We start from the raw sequence: 21492 nt of genomic DNA, 5'->3' as shown, positions 1-21492 counted from the left end.
ACCTTGTGTCCTTACATAAAAAATAAGATATTTTGTTTTTGTTCATTTGTTTCTGCATTCTATGCTTGTATAAAACATAGAAATGTGCACATATGTGACCCTGCATCACAAAACCGACAAAAAGTCGCCAGACATGGATTTTTAGTTAAGGACAGATTCTGAAAGAGTAGACTTTAAGCTTTAAAATAATGTATAACTCAAAGCAAGTGGACTCCCCTAACCTATCTAAATATGCGAAAGAAAGCACACACTCTGGAAAAGTGTGAACTAAGAAAAGAGGCTCTGAAGTACAGGATCTATTCATGTGCTTAATCTTTACCAAGCATGCTAGCTGTGCGATGAATGGGACAAAAAGCAGGATGTAAACCACCAGAGCAACAACAATGAAGGGATTATCAGATTAAGTTGAAATTGAGCATGCTTTATTAACACATTATGTCCAAGATTAATGCCAACTTTCAAAGGAGTAGCATCATCCTTTCTAAAGTTATTAGAGTTGAAAGTGAAGAGTGTGTACAGGGTTTTTGAGAAATGAAAGGGGACTCTATAAGACACACCAAGTCACACTATTCCACAAAAAAGTGTCCGAGAAAAACGGCTAAAAACACAATTTTCTGTTCATTTTATTATCCCAAACTTTAGCATAATGTAGAAGAAGACTTGCTCTTTTAAAATATATAGAAAACTCAAGATTGCCTAGGTTGACCGATTTCATCTATTTTCAATCCTCACACAAAATCAGTGCGTGCGACTTTTTGTTGGTTTTGTGATGCATGGTCACATATGCACTATTGTGCTTTGTGTGTACAAGTGAGTAATTATTTGTGTATATGTGTGTGTGTGTGTGCAAACTGTGCCATTATCCACACACAGCAGTGTGTGAATATGGTTGTGTGTGAGATTTAACAAAGGTGGCAAACATTATTCTATCATCCATGTATCCCATCAACATTTGCCTATAATACCATCGCTTCTTCTATGTATATGCACTTATTTATTTTTTTGGGGGGTGGGGAGTATATATGACATGTCACTGTTAAAGCTTGATAAAGTTGCTAATCAGCAATATTTGATTTGGATGATTTCTAATTCTCCAGACTCAAGACTTATCCACTAATTTCTGTGTAAATTTGTCCCTTCATTACCTCTGCCAAGGAAGGAGGTTGTGTTTTCATTGACATTTGCTTGTTTTGCACAACAGCCACAATAAAAGCAAGATCTTTTAAGTGTGCTGAAATGTCATCTGTCATTTCAAAAAAACAAAACAAAAACAGAAACAGAAAAATATGGTTCAAATCTGTTGAATTCCTAAAAGTGGCATCTTTCTATTTTCTACATATCATCAGCAAGGTCCTGCTTCATGAAAACATGTACAGTAATTGGAATGCATAATTTTTGCAGCTGCTATGGCAACAATTGAAATGCCGACAAGTTGGAACGGTTGATATCCAGCTTCTACCAGAAAACTACAATATGTATAAGTTGCATTTATTGCAAGGTGTTTATAAAGATTGGGGCTCTCATAACCGCCAAGCGCTACATGTTCATCCCGCACCCAATGCCCACAGATTGTCCAGAGGGGTAACTAACCTGACCCCCTCCCCCCTTTGTCTCGGTATAGGGTGCCCCAGGTGTTCCCGGTGTGCCCGGCTTACAGGGACCCCAAGGATCAAAGGTAACGTGACTCCCCCTGTCTCTCAATCAGCAACTTCTTATTTTACTCTCTCTGTACAGTCTTTTTGTTAATCATAACATCTCATGTGGTTAGCATTTCCCCGTCACTGTCTACGTAGCAGGCAGGATCTGTGGGAAAAAAAGATACAAAGAAGCAATCAGATGTAAACGCTCCTTTTCTCTCCAAATTGCTAACTCTCTACTTCTTCGATTTCTAAAAAGTATACATTGATTGTTTCTATCGTGTGCCTTACTTGCACTTTCTTCTAAACTCACACAAGAAAGCAACAACAAAAACAAAGAAATATGCTCCTCTTCTAATCAAAAACTTGGAATATAATAAATTGCCTGTTGATATGCCTTGTCTTAGATTTGAAAACAGAACATGAAATCAATAAAAGATAGTTCTTCCTGCTGTTCCTGTCAAATACTAATCTACTAAATTTAGTGTAAATGTATATGACAGCAAAACGAAAGTATATTGCACCGGGGAGTGGATATATTAAATTGTGTCCATCTAATGAAGATGTGAATGTATTAATCTGTGATTGCACCATTTGCTCCTGCGACAGTTGTTCTGGTCTATCTGAAATTTGTAACCATTTTGACACTTTGAGAGGAGAACTATAGCTCAGAAGCTGCCTAATTTTCTTAACACTTACTTCGAGAGTTTGAGAAGTTAGATGGTACAAGGTTGGAGGGAGACAAGTGTTGATGGAATAATGAGAATAAACAGAAAGGCAATTAGAGAGTAGTTTATCACTTTTTAAAAGGTATCATGTAATCTTCTTATGATAATAGTAATTGATGAGAATAGCAATGACAATGGTAATGATAACAGTGATAAAATGTTAAAACTAATCAAGATTGCCACCATCATCAATATATTAGACAATAATGATTATAATAATGGATGAAATAGTAATAATGCAAATGATAAAAATGATAATCCAAACATTGGTAATGATAATCATGCTGATCACTTTCTCTCATATCAGGGAGAGCCAGGAGATTTCTACATCAATGATGAGGTCTTTGTTGGCCCCCCTGGCCCACCTGGTCCCCAGGTAAGCATAGCCCAGTGTTTCCTGCCTGAAGGAAACATAGTGTGGGGAGACCTGGGGGTGTTTCACAAAGCTGTTCCTAGGCTAAGAACGACTTTAAGAACGACTGGTGATCATTTCTAGTGCTGAAGTATTGAAATTCTGATAAGTGTAGCACATTAGAACATGTGCCAGTCATTCTTAATTTGTTCATAACTTTAAGAACAGCTTTATGAAACACACCCCCCCCCCCCCCGATTTATTTTCTTTCATATGCCCATTCATGGTGTCTGAGAGTGTCGTATTGTATTTTTTGCATGATATTTCACAGAAATATTAGCCGCATTTATTTTTTCCCTTTTTTTATTTAATAATTCTACTGCAAAAAAACACAGTTCCATGAGAAGGAGAATGCTGATACCATAGGGTCTTTTGGCTGTGATGATGATAAGTGTAACAATCTCGTGTGGTTATGAAAGAAATCTGAGAGAACACCAAAGTCAGATGTGACCAAATTTGGCCCCAGATATAGTGACAGGAGAATCTAGGATCTTTTTCTGATTATTGTTACTGATATCTTGGTTGGTAGCCATAACTTCAGTGCATTGTTCTCCAATTCTCCTCATCACATATAAATGAAAACATTCTGTCACTAGCTGTTGGGTAGATACACTACATGCAAGTAAATGAAGTGATCATACACTCTATCATTTATTTGCACGAAGCATATCTACCCAACAGCTAGTGACAGAATGTTTTCATTCATATGCGATTGTGCAACAACAGAGGTCAAAGAGGCTCATACTTTCGATGTTCATGTGTGCACTTCTGGCATTAATACAGAGTTATAGTGCATCAGGCGTGGGCACGGCATATATGCCGTAATCGCATCTATTTTTTTCCCCTTTTTTTTATGACTAAAAGTTTCTCATTTCACTATAGAAATACAGTTTAAGAGCTCAGGACTTGATATTTCTGTTATCAACACGTAACAATTGCTGAGAAAATTGACCGAATTGTGGTACTTTGGAGACGGATATTGTGCTGCATGTTTTTCACGAACGATCAAATAGAGCTCATGCTGCACACATGATGAGAGAATTGATGATTTTATCTGGTTTCTACCCCAAAAATTTTCAGGGTCCTCCAGGGGCAAGCATCAAGGGCGACCCAGGTGAACCAGGCTACGGTGCGGAAGGCCGACCGGGCAGGGACGGAAGGAATGGACAGCCCGGTCCCAGGGGTGACCCAGGCCCCAGGGGTGAGCCCGGGGAATCCTCTTACCAACCTGGGCCTCCGGTAAGAAATGCTTCCGTGATCAGTGGGCATGACGTACATGTATGAAGGGAGTGAAATGCTTTAGGCTGCCTTCATTATGTTAGCGAGCGGCAGACTAAATGTGTGTAAAATCTTGCATGATTTGAACAAAATAGGGCTTATGGCAAGGTGAATGGTTGTTGGGACAGGTGGTAAACTGTTAAGCCAAGATTCAGCTGTGTACAATGAGGTACTCAGTGTTGTAGTTATTTGTTTGTATTAACCTGTTGAAGACTAGTCCTGAGTATACCCAGGCAGGTGTCTATGGGAAATGTGTGTTGTAGCAAAATTAGCCAGTTCTCAACGGGTTAAGCATGCCATGCCTCTCTAGCAGTCATGCACGAAACAAACAAACAAACAAACAAATAAAAACAACATAGTTGATAAATATAGATAATAACAATAACAATAAATTTGATGTAAAATGTTAACACATTAGACATCATCTATAGCGCCTACAGTGCTTTAAGAAATCAGTACATGTTCAACTAATTTATTCCCAATGTTTTGTAAGTTTTGTATACGTGTATATTTGATTTATGTTTTGATTGAATTTGTTTAAAGTTAATCCTGTATCAGTTACTAGATTGGAAATACACTTGAATTTCATTGTAGTTGTACCAGTACTTTCCATCTAAATGCAGTGTATGGTCTGTACTTGATCTTTATGATGAATGGTCATTTCTATCGATCATTATTGATCTTACCCCCAGGGTCAGAAGGGTGAGCGGGGCGAACGAGGACCACCGGGCTCCCCAGGGTTTGATGGACCAATTGGGATACCGGGACGGCCCGGGGCTTCGGGGCAGGGAGAGGTTGGCCCACCGGGACCACCTGGACCCCCAGGTCCCCCAGGAATGCCTGGCTCTGGCGACGTTGGTGAGAGTGTTGGTGGTGGAGGCGGTGCACCTGGGCCAGGGGTGAGTCTGACTGTATCACTGTGTATCACATGCAGTTCAAGACCATCTAAAGCAAGCTAAAGAAAAACAGGAGACATAGATAAGCTGCCCAAAGATGTAATAAATGAAATAAAGAAACCGAAACAAAGACAGAGGTTAGGTAAGACAAGCAAAGAGACACACCAAAACAAAGACACCAACACAAAACAAGATAAAGATGTACAGCAGCACATGGATTCAAACAACAGGGAATTCATTTACCTGCTTAATATAATTTTGTATAAGTCATGTATACCTCAATGAATATTGCTTGCAATCTTTCTTTCGAACAGTATTATTGTTATGGAACTCACAGAGTGTACTTGTTTGTGACAAATGCTTTAGAGTTCTGACCATTTTATAGGAGTTTATAGGAAACATAAAATCCACTTTTAGACAAAAAAAAAGGGGAGACAGATTTGATGGGAGGACTCAATATAGGTGAAACCTGTCACCATAGGCAATCTTGAATATTTCATATTTTCTGAACAAGCAATGGTTTTTCTACATTATTGAAAAAGTTGGTATCATGAAATGAATGGGAAATTGTGTTTTCGCATTTTTTTTTTCCAGAAGAAGTGTGATTAGGTAAGTCTTAGGGGCCCCTTTTCACTTCTTAGAAACCTTTTACACACTCTTCACTTTCAACTCTGATAATTTTGGCCTCATTGTTGTTTTACATTTGATTTGTATGGGAATCTTTGCCCTGTTGATTCTGTCTCCTTCTCCTTTAGATGGTCAAATTCTATTCCTTGGATGACATGCTCCAGGGTAGCAGGGAGTTAGTCGAGGGGACCTTTGCCTTTGTGGAGCGGGTCCAGGAACTCTACATCAGGATGGAAGGAGGCATGCAGCAAGTTCTGGTAAGACCAGAGTAGGACCAGGTCTAGCGAGCAAGTCTTGGCTAAAGAGAAACAAAAAAGAAAGAAAGAAAAATGAAAAAGAACTTCTTCAGTTGAAAGAATGATGCTTCATACATTTTTGAAACATCCTTATATGGCTAGTTTTGCTACACTTTGCTCACTATGTGACACCTCAACATTACTGAGCCACTGAACTTCAGTTGTATACCTAATTTTGATGTAAAGACATTTTCCAGACTTCAAACTCTTTCAGTGATATTTAATTTCTTACACTTTTTTTTTCAAAAACATGCAACAAACATTGAAGAAGATGGGCTTTCCATCAGATGAATGCAGTAAAAGAAGAAATAAAAAAAAATAAAAACAGGTTGCCAAAACATTGTGGTATGTATCAATTGAATATCTGCAATAAAGTTTTCATACGTATCATGTACATGTATATTTATATGCATTTGATGATAGAAGATTACGAGTACCTTATTCAACAAAGTTCCATTGTTCCTACATGTACAATGTTGTCATGGCAACAGTATCATCCCAAATTTTCAGTAACTTATTCAAGTTAACTTACTATCATATTTGTGTCCAACACAGCATTGTTAAACTGTCCATGTTTTACATCAATTGCCAATATTTTGTGTTCATATACAATGTACTCTCAGAATGTTTGTGTTTGTATTTGATGAATATTTAGACCTAATAATGTAGATTATTTCAAAGAGTGGCATGAAAGTTTGAATGCCATCATCAATTATTGTGACATCTTAGATTGTGCAGTTTCTTAGGATCATTAAATGTCCATTTGAGATCTATGAGTAGCTTGAAACTGACTCCAACAATGTCAGTGATTTCTATCCATGCATGAATTAGATCTCTTGTTCCTATTTATTGGATTTGTCACGTTAGTTCGTGTTTTATTGTCATTTGTGTCAACAGATTAAATGAATTGAAAACTGTTTGATAAACTTATTGTAGATATCATCTGTCATTTCTATGAGAGATAGATCTGTATCACACTACACACTAACTCTTGAAGAATTCTTGAACCCCAAATGAATTCGCAGCTCCAAAAAGTTAGGCACTACAATGTATGTTGCAAAGAAATCTTTTCCTGGGTGTTTGATTATAGTTTATTACAAAGATTATTTGTGGCAGATTTGTTTCAATCTTGTTATTTCCCTTAATTATAACTGAAATATCTCATGCACTATTGGTGAAATGAATTTCTTTTCAATCTCCTGCTTGGGTATTGTTTTCCTTTTGGAGTAAATTAAAGTTTGCAGTATTTTCATGTATTAATACAAATTGATTTTGCTGCTTGCTTTTCCGAGTGTACTCTGTGCAATTTTGTTTTATCCCTGTATCTTATGAATTGCTCTGAGGAAAAGAGGAGATTTTGGTAAAGACATATGAATTTTCTGTTTTTTGAGAAAATAATGTTTATGCAACTGTTACAAAGTTGCAACACCAAGCAATGTTTTATCTTGAATTAAAACTCTGTAGGATTTTTGGGCTTTGTAGTTTTCCAACTGAATGCGCTGTCGTGTGCAAAGCAAAGTATCTTGAGATATAAATCTATGCAGGATCAAATGTGGGTAGTAACAGATTTTTACAGTGCAGTGTAAATGTGAATCACACAAGATATTTGGAAGTATAATCTTAAGATTTTTTTTTTTTTTTTGTTTGGGGGGGGGGTGTGAAAATGAAACAAAATAATAAATTCCAGTTGACATACTGCAATCTGAGCACTGAAGTATCAGCCAGAACTCCTCTTTTCTCAGATGTTTTGATTTTATCTATTCTCATCTGTATATCCTCACTGGAAAAATGACATTCTTGCCCCCTCTTTGCAGCTTGGAGCAACCTTTTCCCTCCCACCACCCATCACCGAAACTCGACCCCAGCCTCCCATTTCATCGAGAACTACTACCTCTTCTTTCATTCCCTCAACCACTGTAAGAGCCGCCATATTTTTTTATTTCTTTCCTTCTTTCTTTCCTTTCTTGATTAACATCATAGAATTCACTTCTGGGTGGGGATTGGACAATCTCAACATATCATCCATTCCAACTTTTTTTTTTTTTGGGGGGGGGGGGAGGCAAGTGCGGAGTCATTTCTTTAACCCAAATCCCCCTTGCAAGATTCTTGAATTTCCTTCAATTTTGCACAAGACCCCACTGGAAATGGTTTGTAACCTTGAAATGATGCCTGACCGTAAACCTCATTCTAGAATAGTGCTGTAGCTCAAAGACAAAATTAGCATGCAGGCAAAAAGGTATACAAATTCAGCACATTTATTGCTGATATTGTCTCTGACTCTGTGCCAATGGCATTTTCTTTTGAGAAAGAAATGTTCCAGATAGAGCACCGTTGAAGAGATGCACATTGGCTGTCGAGGTGACCTTTAGGTTCACTCGATCTGCACTCACCAGAACAATCTCATAATTACACAAATTAAACCACTGCCTTCCCTGTTATCAGCCAGAAGTGGACTCTTGATTCATTTTTGTACTAACATTATGCGGGAAACGTGATTTTCTTGGAGTGAGGGCAAATAATGTATACCCTTTTTGATTCCTAACTATATATCAGTTTCATCTTGATCCAAACAAGCCTATTAACAATATGAAAAACAGCTGAATACAAATCCAGATGTAGAGGAATCTCTTTGTTTATTCTGCAGGTATGTTCTCATGTCAACATAAGATATATTTCACGAAGTATTAAAACTTAAGTGGATCATAGTGACCACTTTCTTAATTTTGAATGTTTAAAATTTGTCCTCTCCCTGTAAGGTTTATGTGGTGTATAGTGTGAAAGCATAAAAGTGCTACCACACATCAAAACAGAGTTGTCATTTTCCCTTATAAGACATTACTGTCTAGTCCCTCTGTTATCTTAAAATTGCATATTTTTATATCAAAGAATTCCATGTTTCACATAAAAGAGCGGCCTTATCACCAACCGACTGGGTCTTCCAAATTATAGCAACATCTGACGGAATGTGGTAGTGCCATGGTAGTCACTGTCAAAGTGAGATTTATATTAGAGGTAGATACACTGTAGGTCTACTGACTTTAGAGGTAGTGTTATGCAGCTATTGTAGTGTTCTAGAATATCTATTGGTATTTTGACTTGACTGTATGGTTGATCGAACACATGCAGAAGATGAATGACCATAAGTTCAACTTTAATTCATTGAATGGTGCTCTGGAGAAAGCATGCCCATTTCCATGTAACATCACGTCGTATCTACATGATGAAAACAATTCATACACTGTAGTTACACATCATGATTGTCATTATTTAGGTACAGCTGTACCTATTGTTTTGAAAAGAAAAATCAAAGACCATAGTATTTCCCTATCATTATCTTTCCCATTCATTTTTCAGCATCATTAGCTAAATCATCATTTTATAATCTGTATTGATTTCATAACTTGTCACATTAATTTGGTTTGTTATTTCATCTATCTTTTTCCCCACTTTTAACTGGACATCATTTCTTTTTTGTCCTTGATGTATTATTCGGATTTGCATATTTAACATAGGAGTGACAGATTGATTTATTATATAGTTTGTCTGCTGTGTTAAGGTTTGTTCGTTATTTAATTTATCTTTTTCCCCACTTTAACTGGACATCAGATTTTTGTCCTTAATGTATTGTGTCTTTAACACTGTAGTCACAGATTTGTTTATTTAGTCTGTCTGCATTTTCAATTTTCTTCTCTTTTTGATTGGTTGGTTATTTATAACACCATCTGAATGAAACATCTCAGCATATGATCTGGCAACATCATTCCTTCAGATTTTTGACAATTAATTGCTGAGCATCTCTCTCTCTTTTTCTTCTTTAATTTTTTCTCTCAGTTTTTATTGCACTAATCATTTCTGACCAACAAATGTTCAATGGTGGATTATAGATGACTAATCATTTTTAGAATTCCCAGTGCACCAAATTGACCCCCTTGTATCAAGCCAAATCATGTTGTGGAGCCATTTATAAATGCTGAAACTTATTGCTGCAACTTATAAAGGGCATTTTTCTGGTGCAAGGTCTTAATACGCCCATTACCTACAGGAACTTGGTTGGCCCTGTACAAGGAATGTAAAGTTTTGTTGTTGTTATTATTATCATATACAACTTATGACCAAATATAGACTGAGAATGGGCTATTATTATAAGTGTTCATGTGGCTTTTGTAAATGCTACTGTTATTTCATTTGTGGGGCATCATACCAGACAAGTTTTAAATGATTTGTGCAGGATATGTTCTCTGTACTGGCTCTCTCAAAGACCATTCTGATTTGTAGAGATATTATATATTTTATCATTATTATATTTATTTTTATTTTTTGATCAGTTAGGGTTTCAAAGTCTGGGAAAATATTATGTCAACTCCTTTCCCCCAAAATGCCCCCCTCCCACCCCCCCCCCCCCCTCAAAAAAAGAAAAAAGAAAACAAAACCTTCATACACTGTGCACCAGACCAACCATATTCCTGAATCCAATGGGCTGTAAGAGTGGATGCATTAAAAGTCTACCAAATGGTTTTCATTTTTGTGCAGAATAAGACTTCAGGGCAAATGTCATTGGTCAAGATATTTCATATGCTGCAATCGTATTTGCTGAATCTGTACTATCATGCTTGCATGAATGATATCAATATTAAGAGGGGAAAAGGAGAGAAAAAAGGCAGCAGATGTTGGCATATGATTTCATGTCACTTGTGTCCTTTTTGCCCCAGTAATTCCAAAAAAAAAACAGCCTTGTAACACTGAAATTTGAAATGCCGTTTACCATCCCTTACACCATACATCCTACAAGTTACATGTACATAATCACCATCTCACCCTTTCTTCAATTGTATGCGTATGTATCACTCCCTTCTGCTTTGGAATCTTCTTTAAATGACAGTTCCTTCCTCTGACTGGCCAATTTTTGACTCCACAGCTTGCACCCCCCAGGCCAGAGGCAACTGACCCCCCACAGGTGGTCAGTCCGGCCGTACCTGTCACGGACGAGGCCCCCTATCCCGGTCCAGAAATACCAGTCAGTGACCAACCAATGGTTAGTCATACAGTAAAAGAGAGTTGAGTGAGCCTTGAGTAGGCCTAGGGATAGCTTTGACTTTAAAATATAACTAGAAACTCATTCAAATTCATGAAATTCTTCCATCGAGATGCTTTCATTGCAACTGATTGGCAAATTGCCCTGCATCGATGTAAATATTATTACGCAGTACCCGCTGCATGCTATAAGGATTAGAACCAACACTTGCTGTCGGGCGAAAGCTCGGTGGTCTAGTGGAGAAGATGCCTGTCCTGTGATCAGGAGGTCGTGGGTTCGAATCCCGCTCGAGTATGTACGCCCATGATTTTTTTATCATGGCTACTACTAAAACACTGATCAATTCAGTGCTTATTTACGTCGATGCAGGGCAATTTGTCAATCAGTTGCAATAGAAACTCATTATTTACCATGTCTGTGAATTGTGTTGCTGGTTTATATCTTCCTTCGCTGATAGGCCTACACAAAGAGCTCAATCTAACTCAAGTAGTGCCCTTTTAAATTCAGAGGGAATGTGAAAGAGATGCTTTGTACCTGCAAACTGGCAGTGGTTGACCAAGATTGAACATTACACCGAAACACAAGTCTTGAGTTTGAAGTTATTATTGAGTGAAAGTCAAGTAGTGTGGTGATGCCATGATTAAAACAGTATTTTCATGAGCAGTCTCGTTTTGGCACAGCAATGACTTTTATAGGACCTTACTGTAGGGTGCGTATTTCATGTGAACTCTCAAACTAGGAAGTCATGTCCCTTTTTTTCCCCTCTCCACCATTTTCAAACTTTTCAAGCTGTACCTGTACGCCCTCAACGATCCGGTAGAGGGTTACCTTGGGGGCATCAGCGGGGCCGACTTCAAGTGCTGGCAGCAGGCCAAGGCGGCGGGCCTGCCAGGGACATACCGGGCGTTCCTTTCCTCCAGCTTCCAAGACATCAAGACGGTGGTGAGACGAGAGGATCGTGGATTGCCCATCGCCAACAGCAAGGTACGGTACTTCGTATGAAGAAGCCCTAGACAGTGGTTTTCATTGACCCGTTACCTAACGCTGGAACAGAAAACCAGTGTATCCTGTACAAAGGCTATTCAGATTCTTGTGGACAGTAGGGTTATTGGTTGATAATCAGTCAATATACCTGTGCCAAGGAAGAAGGAGGTTACGTGATCATCAGCGTCGAGCCCTGTATCATGTATGAAGATTTCAATTGCAAAATGAATTAACTCCATTCTTGTTTAATTTGAGACTTTTGTAATCAAAACTGCTAAAAAACACTGAAAATGATAAGGAAATATGGGGTAGATCTGATAATAACTTCAATAATAATCCTTGTCATGCAGCAAGTGAGATGCGATTACAACCGTTTTATGTGGTTCCATCTGATGATGGAATTACTGTATAGTGTTGATGAATTCTGCTTCATATGTTTTGCAGTCAAACTGTGTGTATGTCCATGTAAGTGTATTTAGAGTCATGATGTGAGTGCTCCATTTTGTTTTGTCTTCACCTGACAGAATGAGATTCTATTTGAATCCTGGCACAAAATATTTGAAGAAGGGAACGAGGCACCCTTCGATGGTTCAAAGACCATCTACTCTTTCAACGGGAGGAACATCATGGCTGACGATTTATGGTAAGTGTACATTGTAATGGAAAGAATATGAGAAAAAAACACTTGTTCAAGTGAAAATTTTGTGATGTGGAATTTTTTTTTCTGTATTTTGTGCAACCAGAAACTAGCACAAAAAAAGAGCACACATATATTTTTTTTTCTTTCTGTTACATGTGTGTACAATTGTATATACAGGTGTATGTGTTATAACGTCTTGATTCCATAGAATTAAAAACACACACAAAATTCATCTTTTTCGGCTGGACGCAAAAAATGGCTATGTTTTCCTAGAGTATCTTCTCTGCATGGGATGGTTGGTTGCTCGTACATGCATTCTTTTGGCACAGTTCTCTTGGTACCACACTTACCTTGACAAGTATACAGTCAAACCTTTTATGCAGCAACCGCTCATGGAAAACAGCAAAGGTGGTCTATGGGATATGTAGTATATGGCTGTATAATGCTGGCCAAGTTTAATAGCCCAGATTTTATTGAATCATTTCTTTATTGAAGAAAATGTTTATACATAACCAGGTCAATTATCCCTTTAGATAATTGCAAGTATACATCGAAAGTTACAAATCACAATAATTTTAAGAACATGTACATACGTATATATTCAAGGAGATTTTAATCCCATGGCGTATAGCATTGTGCTGGCATTCAATGTGAAACAAAATCTTTCTTGTGCATTCTACACATACTTTCACAAATCTTGGCTCCTCACAAAATTTGTCAAAGTCAAAGTCGTGAGAACTTTACTCTCTGGTTTTAAAGTACTTGGTATCTTTTTGTAGTACATTTTGTGATATATTCACCATTTCACATCTTCTTCTCTCCGTAGGCCCAAGAAGTACATCTGGCACGGTTCGTACCCCAACGGAAATCGCATGATGGACAGCCTCTGCGAAGCATGGAGGGCGCCAAACCAGTTAGCCAGAGGTCAAGCGAGTTCGCTGCTTTCTCATAAACTTCTCGGGCAGGACCACTTTTCGTGCAACAACGCCTTCGCCTTACTATGTGTACAGGCCGCACAAGTAACAGCAAGAAAGTAATAGATTCTACGTAGGAATAGAGTCTTTAATTGTTTTTAATCTGTCAATTACTCTGTCAGCAAGTGTTATAATGAATTTGGTTTTTGGTCTATGTGTTGCTGACTTGTGCACTGTCTCAACATTTGACTGACCAAAAAAAAAAAAAAAGATGATTTCTGGTCAGAGATCAAATGACATCCACAATTTAACGATGCAATCCTTGTCTATTTTTTGTAGCATTTGCATTGCAATTCTGCACACTTTTAGTCCTGTGTTTCACTTAAACATATGACCGAAATTCTGTTATTATATGTTAGTTTCTATATCCCTACATTGCAGTATCGATATTGGAGGCCCTAACATTTTGCCCCCAAAAGACCTCTTTTCATCTGAGTTTTGTGTAATACATCAGACACTTGCGTAAAGAGGAAATGGTTTTAAGTAGCTAAGGCCAAAATTGTGGAAAAGGTGACTTTTGTTGAGGTGGATGATATCAAGAAATTCTACCATTTGTGTTCTGTGGGCCTGGAGTGCGAGAAGCTTGAGTGGTGTAAACGTTAATTCTTCCGAGTATCAAAAGTGTACAGTTTTATTTATTTTCAGGAAGAATTTAAGACGAGGAACAGATATTGCATGATGACTGGTAAAGCAATGTGTCAAAAAGGCGTCAGTTTGTCCAAAAAGAAGAAGAAATACTGGTGAATGGAATAAAAAAGTCCTGTTTTGGTTTTGGTGCCCTCTTTGCAAGATGGAGATTAAAGATTCTGAACTCCCAGCATTTTCTTGAACTATTCTACTTTCTCCATGAAATTGACAATACATGTACAACTGTATAATGTTTGTTTAGAAATGGCACTCGTGTTCCCTGGGTACATTCACTGAATTAAATTCTCTGCAGACTCTTTTCCTATATCTTGTCAATAGACCAGACCACTAGCACATGTAGAGTTGATGCATATACCAATTACAGAGTTTGTACCCATCAACCAAAAAGTTTTTCCCGAGGCCTGTCTGACATAGCAACAATGAATGCATGCAATTTTGATTCCAGCATTGAAATCTACTTTGATAGAACTGACTAGCTTTTTATTAACCAGTTGCAGACTAGTCCTTAACATTCTCAGGCAGGTGTCTATGGGAAATGCATATTATAGCAAAATCAGCTGGTCTTCAGTGGGTTAAGACCTCAAGGTAACGTGTCCTTGAAACTTGGGTAAATTGGAGTATTGCATGCAGGCTAATCAGTATGTCACAAATATTTTGTGGTTCCAAAACTTCTTTGCTTTCCTTTAATGACCGAGGTATGGATGAGTATAGGAAAATGCGAGCTTTCTATTACTCTGAAATGCACGTACATCACAGAACAATGTCGATGCTTCATGAGTTTGCAATAGTAGAGCAAAGAGGGAAAAGGTTTTTTTTTTTAATACTTTATCTCCTAAGTATGACAGATTGATCACCATTCAAGCTTTGGTTTCTTTGTTATGTTGCAGCGACATTCTGTGATCTTTGTAGGTGTGTCGAATCGCTGCTGCCATTTCATGAAATGTCCAATTTGAGCAATATCACTTAAACGGTCATCGGAGAAGTACTCTGAGATGTTTTAATGAGACGGTGATTTTAACTCAGCGTGAGGTCAGATGAGATGATGTTACACAGACAAATGCTGGACATTTTTTTAACACTCTACGATGCTGCAGTATTTTGGAGTTTTTCTTTTCAAGAAAATTTACAGTCTAACAGATTGGACTGTAGGATTTTAAACATGGAGGCACATCTCCTGTCGTAATAGTTTGCTACCCATGAAAAGAAAGTCGTTAATGTCTGGTTGGTCAGACCAAATTTGTGGAAAATGTTTCACATGAGCAGTGACGATTGAATACTGCATTTGTCTTCCAATTTTTGCCTTATACAAAAACATGGTGCTTGTGTATGATTACACAGTTATTTTGCCTTTTTTTTCTATAATGTGGTAGAAATATATCTGATGTCAGACATCTGACGTGTAAATAGGAGAAAGTGATTTGTACTTACCTCATAGGGTAGGAATCGAGTGAATAACACATTATGCCAACCAAATACTTTGTCTTTCCTGTACAAGTTTCTACTTGCTTGCATCGGCTTTGTTTTGTTTTGGGGTTGTTTTTATTTTAGGGGGGGGGGTGTTCTTTCTTTCTTTTTTGTACAGAAATTTGACAGGCAAGTCATAATAACAATGTAAAATGTATTTATCAGCAAAGATAAAAAGGGGTATTTTTGTACAGATTTGTGGCTATGCTGAGGGTCAGTTAGCTGTTTCAATCAACTTGTTATTGTTTAATTTATATGTAGGTTAATAGCGCACAACTCAACAAAAAGTAACCATTTTACCATCTGTTCGCTCAACTTTCTCTATTATTTTGCTTAATCTCTTTTGTTGTTGTTGTTGCCATTGTACAATATGTGAAAATGTAGAATTATCTTTTCAAAATGTTACCTACTTGATTCATGTTTGACAGTCCCCAACAGTAGAACTCTTTTTGTAATCTTTTGTTGTAAAGAGATCACCATAACTTGCTTTCTTACTTTCAAGGACATATTTTTTTCCAATTCTTATTTTATTTGATATCTGTTTTGATGAGGTATTAGCAAACTTTTTTTTTTCTCAATTTGATGGAGGACATTTAGAAAAAAAAAAAATTTTTATCCTCTTAAACCAAGGACTAATACATTTTATGTACGATCTGTGTGATGAAACCACAATTTGTAAATGCATAGAGCTCATCTATGACATTTTGTGCTCTCAAAAAAAGATTCTGAACAAATGGAGTTTTAAAAAGAATCTGGTGCTAAAGTGTACAATTTACATGTAAATATTGTGTGCATCAAGTACACTTACATACATGATAGCTCATGTAGAATCTCGAAGTCTCTATTCTCGTGTTTTCTTATATCACTTTTATGTTTAACACAATTGTTTTCTTACTAGTCTTGTATGCAGGTATGCATTTCTTTTTTGTTTTGAGCCTTTTTTTTTGTATTCTAATTTCTTTTTACTTGAAACATCTCTTCCTCGTGCTTGTATTGCACTCTTGAAATATCCTCACGTGCATGCAGGCAGAATACGACACTCGACACCTGCTCATGCTAACAGGAAATGCTGCAGAAGAAACATCACATAAGAGGTCTGGTACACTGTAGACTAGACCACAGAGGATTAGTTGAAAACACAACCAGTGGTAATCCTCTGGTCAAAATCAATCATATCAATGTAGCGTGTGAACTCTACCATATTTTAGAATCAAATATTAAAGAATATTGTAATTATATTTATCATAAGGAAAAGTGTGTACAATTCTGAAGCCCAACAATGTACTTTGATCTTTCGTAAGTGGTATTAGTACAGAATTGTGAACCCTTGACTTGCCGGAGTACTGCATCATGTACCGTGGTATATATGTAGAACCACATATGAAATTTATGTACAGTGTGATATAACGTTTGTATATGTATTGTATTTGACTCACTTTCAACTCCCATGTGTAGAGGGGAAAAAAAGAGAAAGAGAGAGAGAAAAAGAGAGAGAGAAAAACAAAACTAGTCTTGTTGACGGTTTGGAAAACGACAGTCTGCCTTCTTGTAGATGGGAATGACAAAATAAAGCTCTGCATCTGTTGTGTAAAAAAATTATGATTATAATGTTGATGATAATGATAATGATAATAATTATAAATAACATAATAATTATAATAATAAATAATAATAATAATAATAATAATAATAATAATAATAATAATAATAATAATAATAATAGTAATAATGATAATGATAATAATAATAATAATAATAATAATAATAATAATAATAATAATGATAATAATAGTAATGATAATAATAATAATGATAATAATAATAATAATAATAATAATAATAATAATAATAATAATAATAATAATAATAATAATAATAATTCTGATTTTTAACTGAATTTCCTTTAGCACATTGATTTAGTTCTGTTTTCCTGGTGCAGTGGAACCTTGTTATAAAATGGTCTGATCTAGTTAGATACCTGATGTTAAAAAGGCAACTCCGCTGGACCTATTCTATTTGGATTCTTCTGTTTTTATCCAGGATATAACAAGATACCTTATCATTTGATAATGAGCCACTTGGGACCATTGAAATTTGCTTGTTGTATCAGGAAACTCGTCATATCAGGATAAAAACAAGAGATTATAAAAAGAATGAGACCTGCGAACTTACCTTGTTATACCAGGATCTCGCTATATTTGACCTTTGTTATTATATTAATCATTAATATACATGTATTGATAATAGTCCATTGTAGTTAATTTCAAGTACAGTGTATAAAGTGTCATGCATGTATCCCTTACTCATCCACACGTGAATGGAAAAATACTAAATCTAGAACGAAATGGCAGACTGTCGTATTCCACCAAGTCCACAGCTCCTCCTTTTTTTTGTCATTATTTTCACTTGCCAGATGCCATAGATATAGTCTCATTTTAATAACCTTAAGAATGAATATGTACCCTACAACTCACTATTGATGCTTTATATGCATATGATGTTTTGTGTTGATATATTATTTATGAATATGTTTCTATAGTCCTGTTACAGTCTGTATGTAATGCTGAGAATGACTCAGATCAACTTGGCCTGGATAACTTAAAAATTATTTACAAAAGTTTTGTGTTGTACTTAGTACTTTTATTGTTAGGTTAGGTTTGTAGCATCTTATCCATACTTGTGCCAGAAAGAGAAAAGATGTATAATTTTAAGCTCGGGAAATATACCAACCAGGACATACACATGTAATTATCTTTACAGTAGTATTTAAGCTGTCTTTTACTAGTTTGTTGTGATGTAACAATGATTACAAAAACAAAACAAAAAATTCAGAAATGAAAAGTGTGATCTACTACAGTAAGCAACAACAAAGAAATGAAATAATTTCAGAAAGAGACCAAGATGATCTTTCACTATGCTGGTAATATTATGCAAACTGTGTACTGTAAAACATGAAATATTCGCGGCACGAAATTTTCGCGAATTGGAGCCGACGGCCTTTTTCGTGGCAAGAAATTTTCGCGAATTGCCTCTTGCGTTCAATGCATATAGTGTAGATAAGAGGTTTCGCGTGCATTTTAATTTCGCGAATCTTGGCGCTCGCGAAATTCGCGAAATTAAAATGCACGCGAACATTTCTCGTTTTACAGTATCATGATCAGAAACAAAATTATCATGATTAGCCCAAGGACAAGTTTATTTCACCTCAGCTTTCAGCCTCACTGAAAGAATATTGCCCATGATTTAAAAATGCGCTCTGAGTGCATGTGTAGTCGTGTGGTGCACAACTTCAAGAAGTTATATTGCTTGACTGTGCACTATAACAAAACAGCAAATTTGCCAGTTCAACCAAAAAACAGAATACATACGATGTATATTTATAATGATATATAATTATATATAACGTCTCTTCTTTTTCTGTAACTGGTGCTTTGTTGTAAACTGAATATTTGTTGTTGTTTCAGTTTCAACCTGTTTATTACATCAATTTGTCACTTGAAAGTCAGAACAAAGGTTACTCAGGCAGTGTACCAAATTTGTCACAACTGTTCATGTCCCTTCAATGTCTGAGAATTGTTTAACTTGTTGCGACAACATCTGTAAAATGGCTCCTCTGCCTGTGATGTGAACTCATATGAGAATAATTGCTTTCACTATTGGACAACTGTGAATAGTTTGACTACTTAAGACATATGATCAAGAAATGAATAAATCAGAACTTAAAAGGTAAAATGTATATGCAATACATGAAACTCACACACAAACAAACAAAAATGAATAAATAAAGATGAGAGTACCAGGTGCCCCGTGTTGCCACTATCTATGTGTTTGTTCTGTACGTCTCTGAAATATTCCGACATGATAAATTATCATATTGCATCCTCTGAAGTGGTATTCCATGGGGAAAACACACACACGCGCACACACACACACACACACACACACACACACACACACACACACACTAATATACACTGTACTTCAACCGGGGACATGATAATTTGCTGAAGGCACAGTAACTGGACATTGTTTCTAGTCTGTTTGTTTTTCCGATGAATTGACTAATTGATGATGATGGTTAGAACCATCAAAAATAATATTCAAATTCAGTTTACACATTAAAAAAAAAATTGTGTAGGTCCATACACAACAGTCGATATGAGTAAAAATATTGAATTTCCCCATTTGAAAAGTGAGAAGTTCTTTTCGCCTACGTGTACATGCAGGTGTTAAATATGCAAGATGGGCAGGTGTATTACATACCTCAAGGTATAAAGAGGGCTTTATTGGGTGTTTGTTTTTGTTTGTTGTTTTTTTTGGGTGTTTTTTTTTTCATTAGTTTTAAATATAAGTGGAAAATGTATCCACAGTTGCTGGGAATGAAAGACTACAATATCCCTAATTGAAGCTGTAACGAGAACACACAACTCACTCACACATAAAAAAAAAGAGAACACAAAACTAAAATATGAATAGTGTCTCTTCATGGTTTGTGTCGACACTTCATCAACAGAGGGCGTTGCTCGAAACATTTGAAAGCTACACTTTTCTTCCTACTGTTAAACTTTTGCCACCTACAAATTACTTGTTGCCACATTTTAACAATTACATGTAGCTGTAAAAAGCAGTGCCTATCACACTAATGGTGCAGAATAAATTGCGAAGTAGAGAGATTTGGGAGCGATGTGAATAAGGCAAACAAAGAGAGAAAGAAAGAGAGAGTTATTTTTATAAGTTTTTCTTCTTTTTTTTGGGGGGGGGGGGAGGGGGGAGGGGCAGGGCAAGCACTCCAGATTCAGTTGTTTTGGGATTAAAGGTACACTGTAGTTAAAACTTTCTCGCAAGCCATCCCACCCCCATAGGTTCTTGAAAGAGCTCATTGTCTGAAAATTGCAAGCACAGTGGACTCCCATTGCAACGAAGTCCTCGGGGACCGGCAGTTTTCTTTCGTTACATCAAAATGTTGTTATAACCGAACAAATAAACGATAGAAATGCATAGAGTAGATAATGTTGCGGCCAGAATGTTTACTTCGTTGTAACCAGAATTTTGTTATAACTGTGTTCGTTAGAATGGGAGTGCACTGTAGAGTGTAACCATGGAGCTGCACGAGTATAGTGTACACTGTACACCATGGTGTAACATCATACTTCTAAAAATATAGATCAAGTTCATGCTAGGGTTGGAATTCAGAAGGAGTGTTCTGGTTTCTGTTCGCAATTCGCTTCTCAATAATGCGCCGTCTCAGACTTCAAGTCCGAGTGAAATTACCGGTAATCATGATCCGAAGAAAATGCATCGCAAGGCACCCTTTCATTATGATTTGAAAGATGCCATCATAAAACATATGTGACCGTGCACCTCAAAACGAACATAAAGTTGCACACACTGGTTTTGCACGAGGACTGAAAATAAGTGAAATGGGTCAACCTAGCCGAACTTGACTTTTTCATATTTTCTGAAAGAGCGGGTCTTCTTTTACATTATGCTAAAATTTGGTATCATAAAATGGGCTGGAAAGTGTGTTTTTTAGCAGTTTATCTCGAACATTTTTGGTAGAATAGTGTGATAAGGTGTGTCTTTAGAATCTCTTTTTCATTTCTGAAAAACCTTGTCCACACTCTTCACTTTCAACTCTAATAACTTTTGAAAGGATAGTGCTACTGCTTTGAAAGTTTGCATTAATTATGGACAGAATGTGTTAATGAGGCATGCTCAATTTCAATTTAATCTGATAATCCCTTCATTGTTGTTACTCTGGTGGTTTACCTCCTGTTTTTTTTGTTCCATTCATCCAACAGCCAGCACAGTTTGGTATTGATTAAGCGCTTGAATAGACACTGTACTTCAGAGCCTCTTTTCTCAGTTCACACTTT

General features: G+C 36.7%; 1 protein-coding gene across 1 annotated transcript in view; it reads left to right on the top strand.

Annotated features, from left to right (window-relative positions):
- LOC139738962 (uncharacterized) overlaps positions 1–14160 on the top strand; it is a 212129-nt gene extending 197969 nt beyond the window's left edge. Inside the window, exons 30-39 of the mRNA XM_071649580.1 lie at positions 1622–1675; positions 2673–2741; positions 3858–4016; positions 4748–4954; positions 5707–5835; positions 7689–7790; positions 8707–8727; positions 11696–11890; positions 12415–12533; positions 13357–14160. Of these exons, the coding sequence (XP_071505681.1) occupies positions 1622–1675; positions 2673–2741; positions 3858–4016; positions 4748–4954; positions 5707–5835; positions 7689–7790; positions 8707–8727; positions 11696–11890; positions 12415–12533; positions 13357–13567 (1266 nt within the window). The 3' untranslated portion in view covers positions 13568–14160. The remainder of the gene's footprint in view (positions 1–1621; positions 1676–2672; positions 2742–3857; positions 4017–4747; positions 4955–5706; positions 5836–7688; positions 7791–8706; positions 8728–11695; positions 11891–12414; positions 12534–13356) is intronic.
- The last annotated feature ends 7332 nt before the right edge of the window (positions 14161–21492 follow it).

Source organism: Diadema antillarum, unplaced genomic scaffold, assembly GCF_040938485.1.
Source record: "Diadema antillarum isolate AM-2024a unplaced genomic scaffold, OU_Dant_1.0 seq00000776_RagTag, whole genome shotgun sequence".
Lineage (NCBI taxonomy): Eukaryota > Metazoa > Echinodermata > Echinoidea > Diadematoida > Diadematidae > Diadema > Diadema antillarum.
The sequence above is the reverse complement of the archived record's forward strand: the minus strand, read 5'-3'. Positions and strand labels throughout refer to the sequence as shown.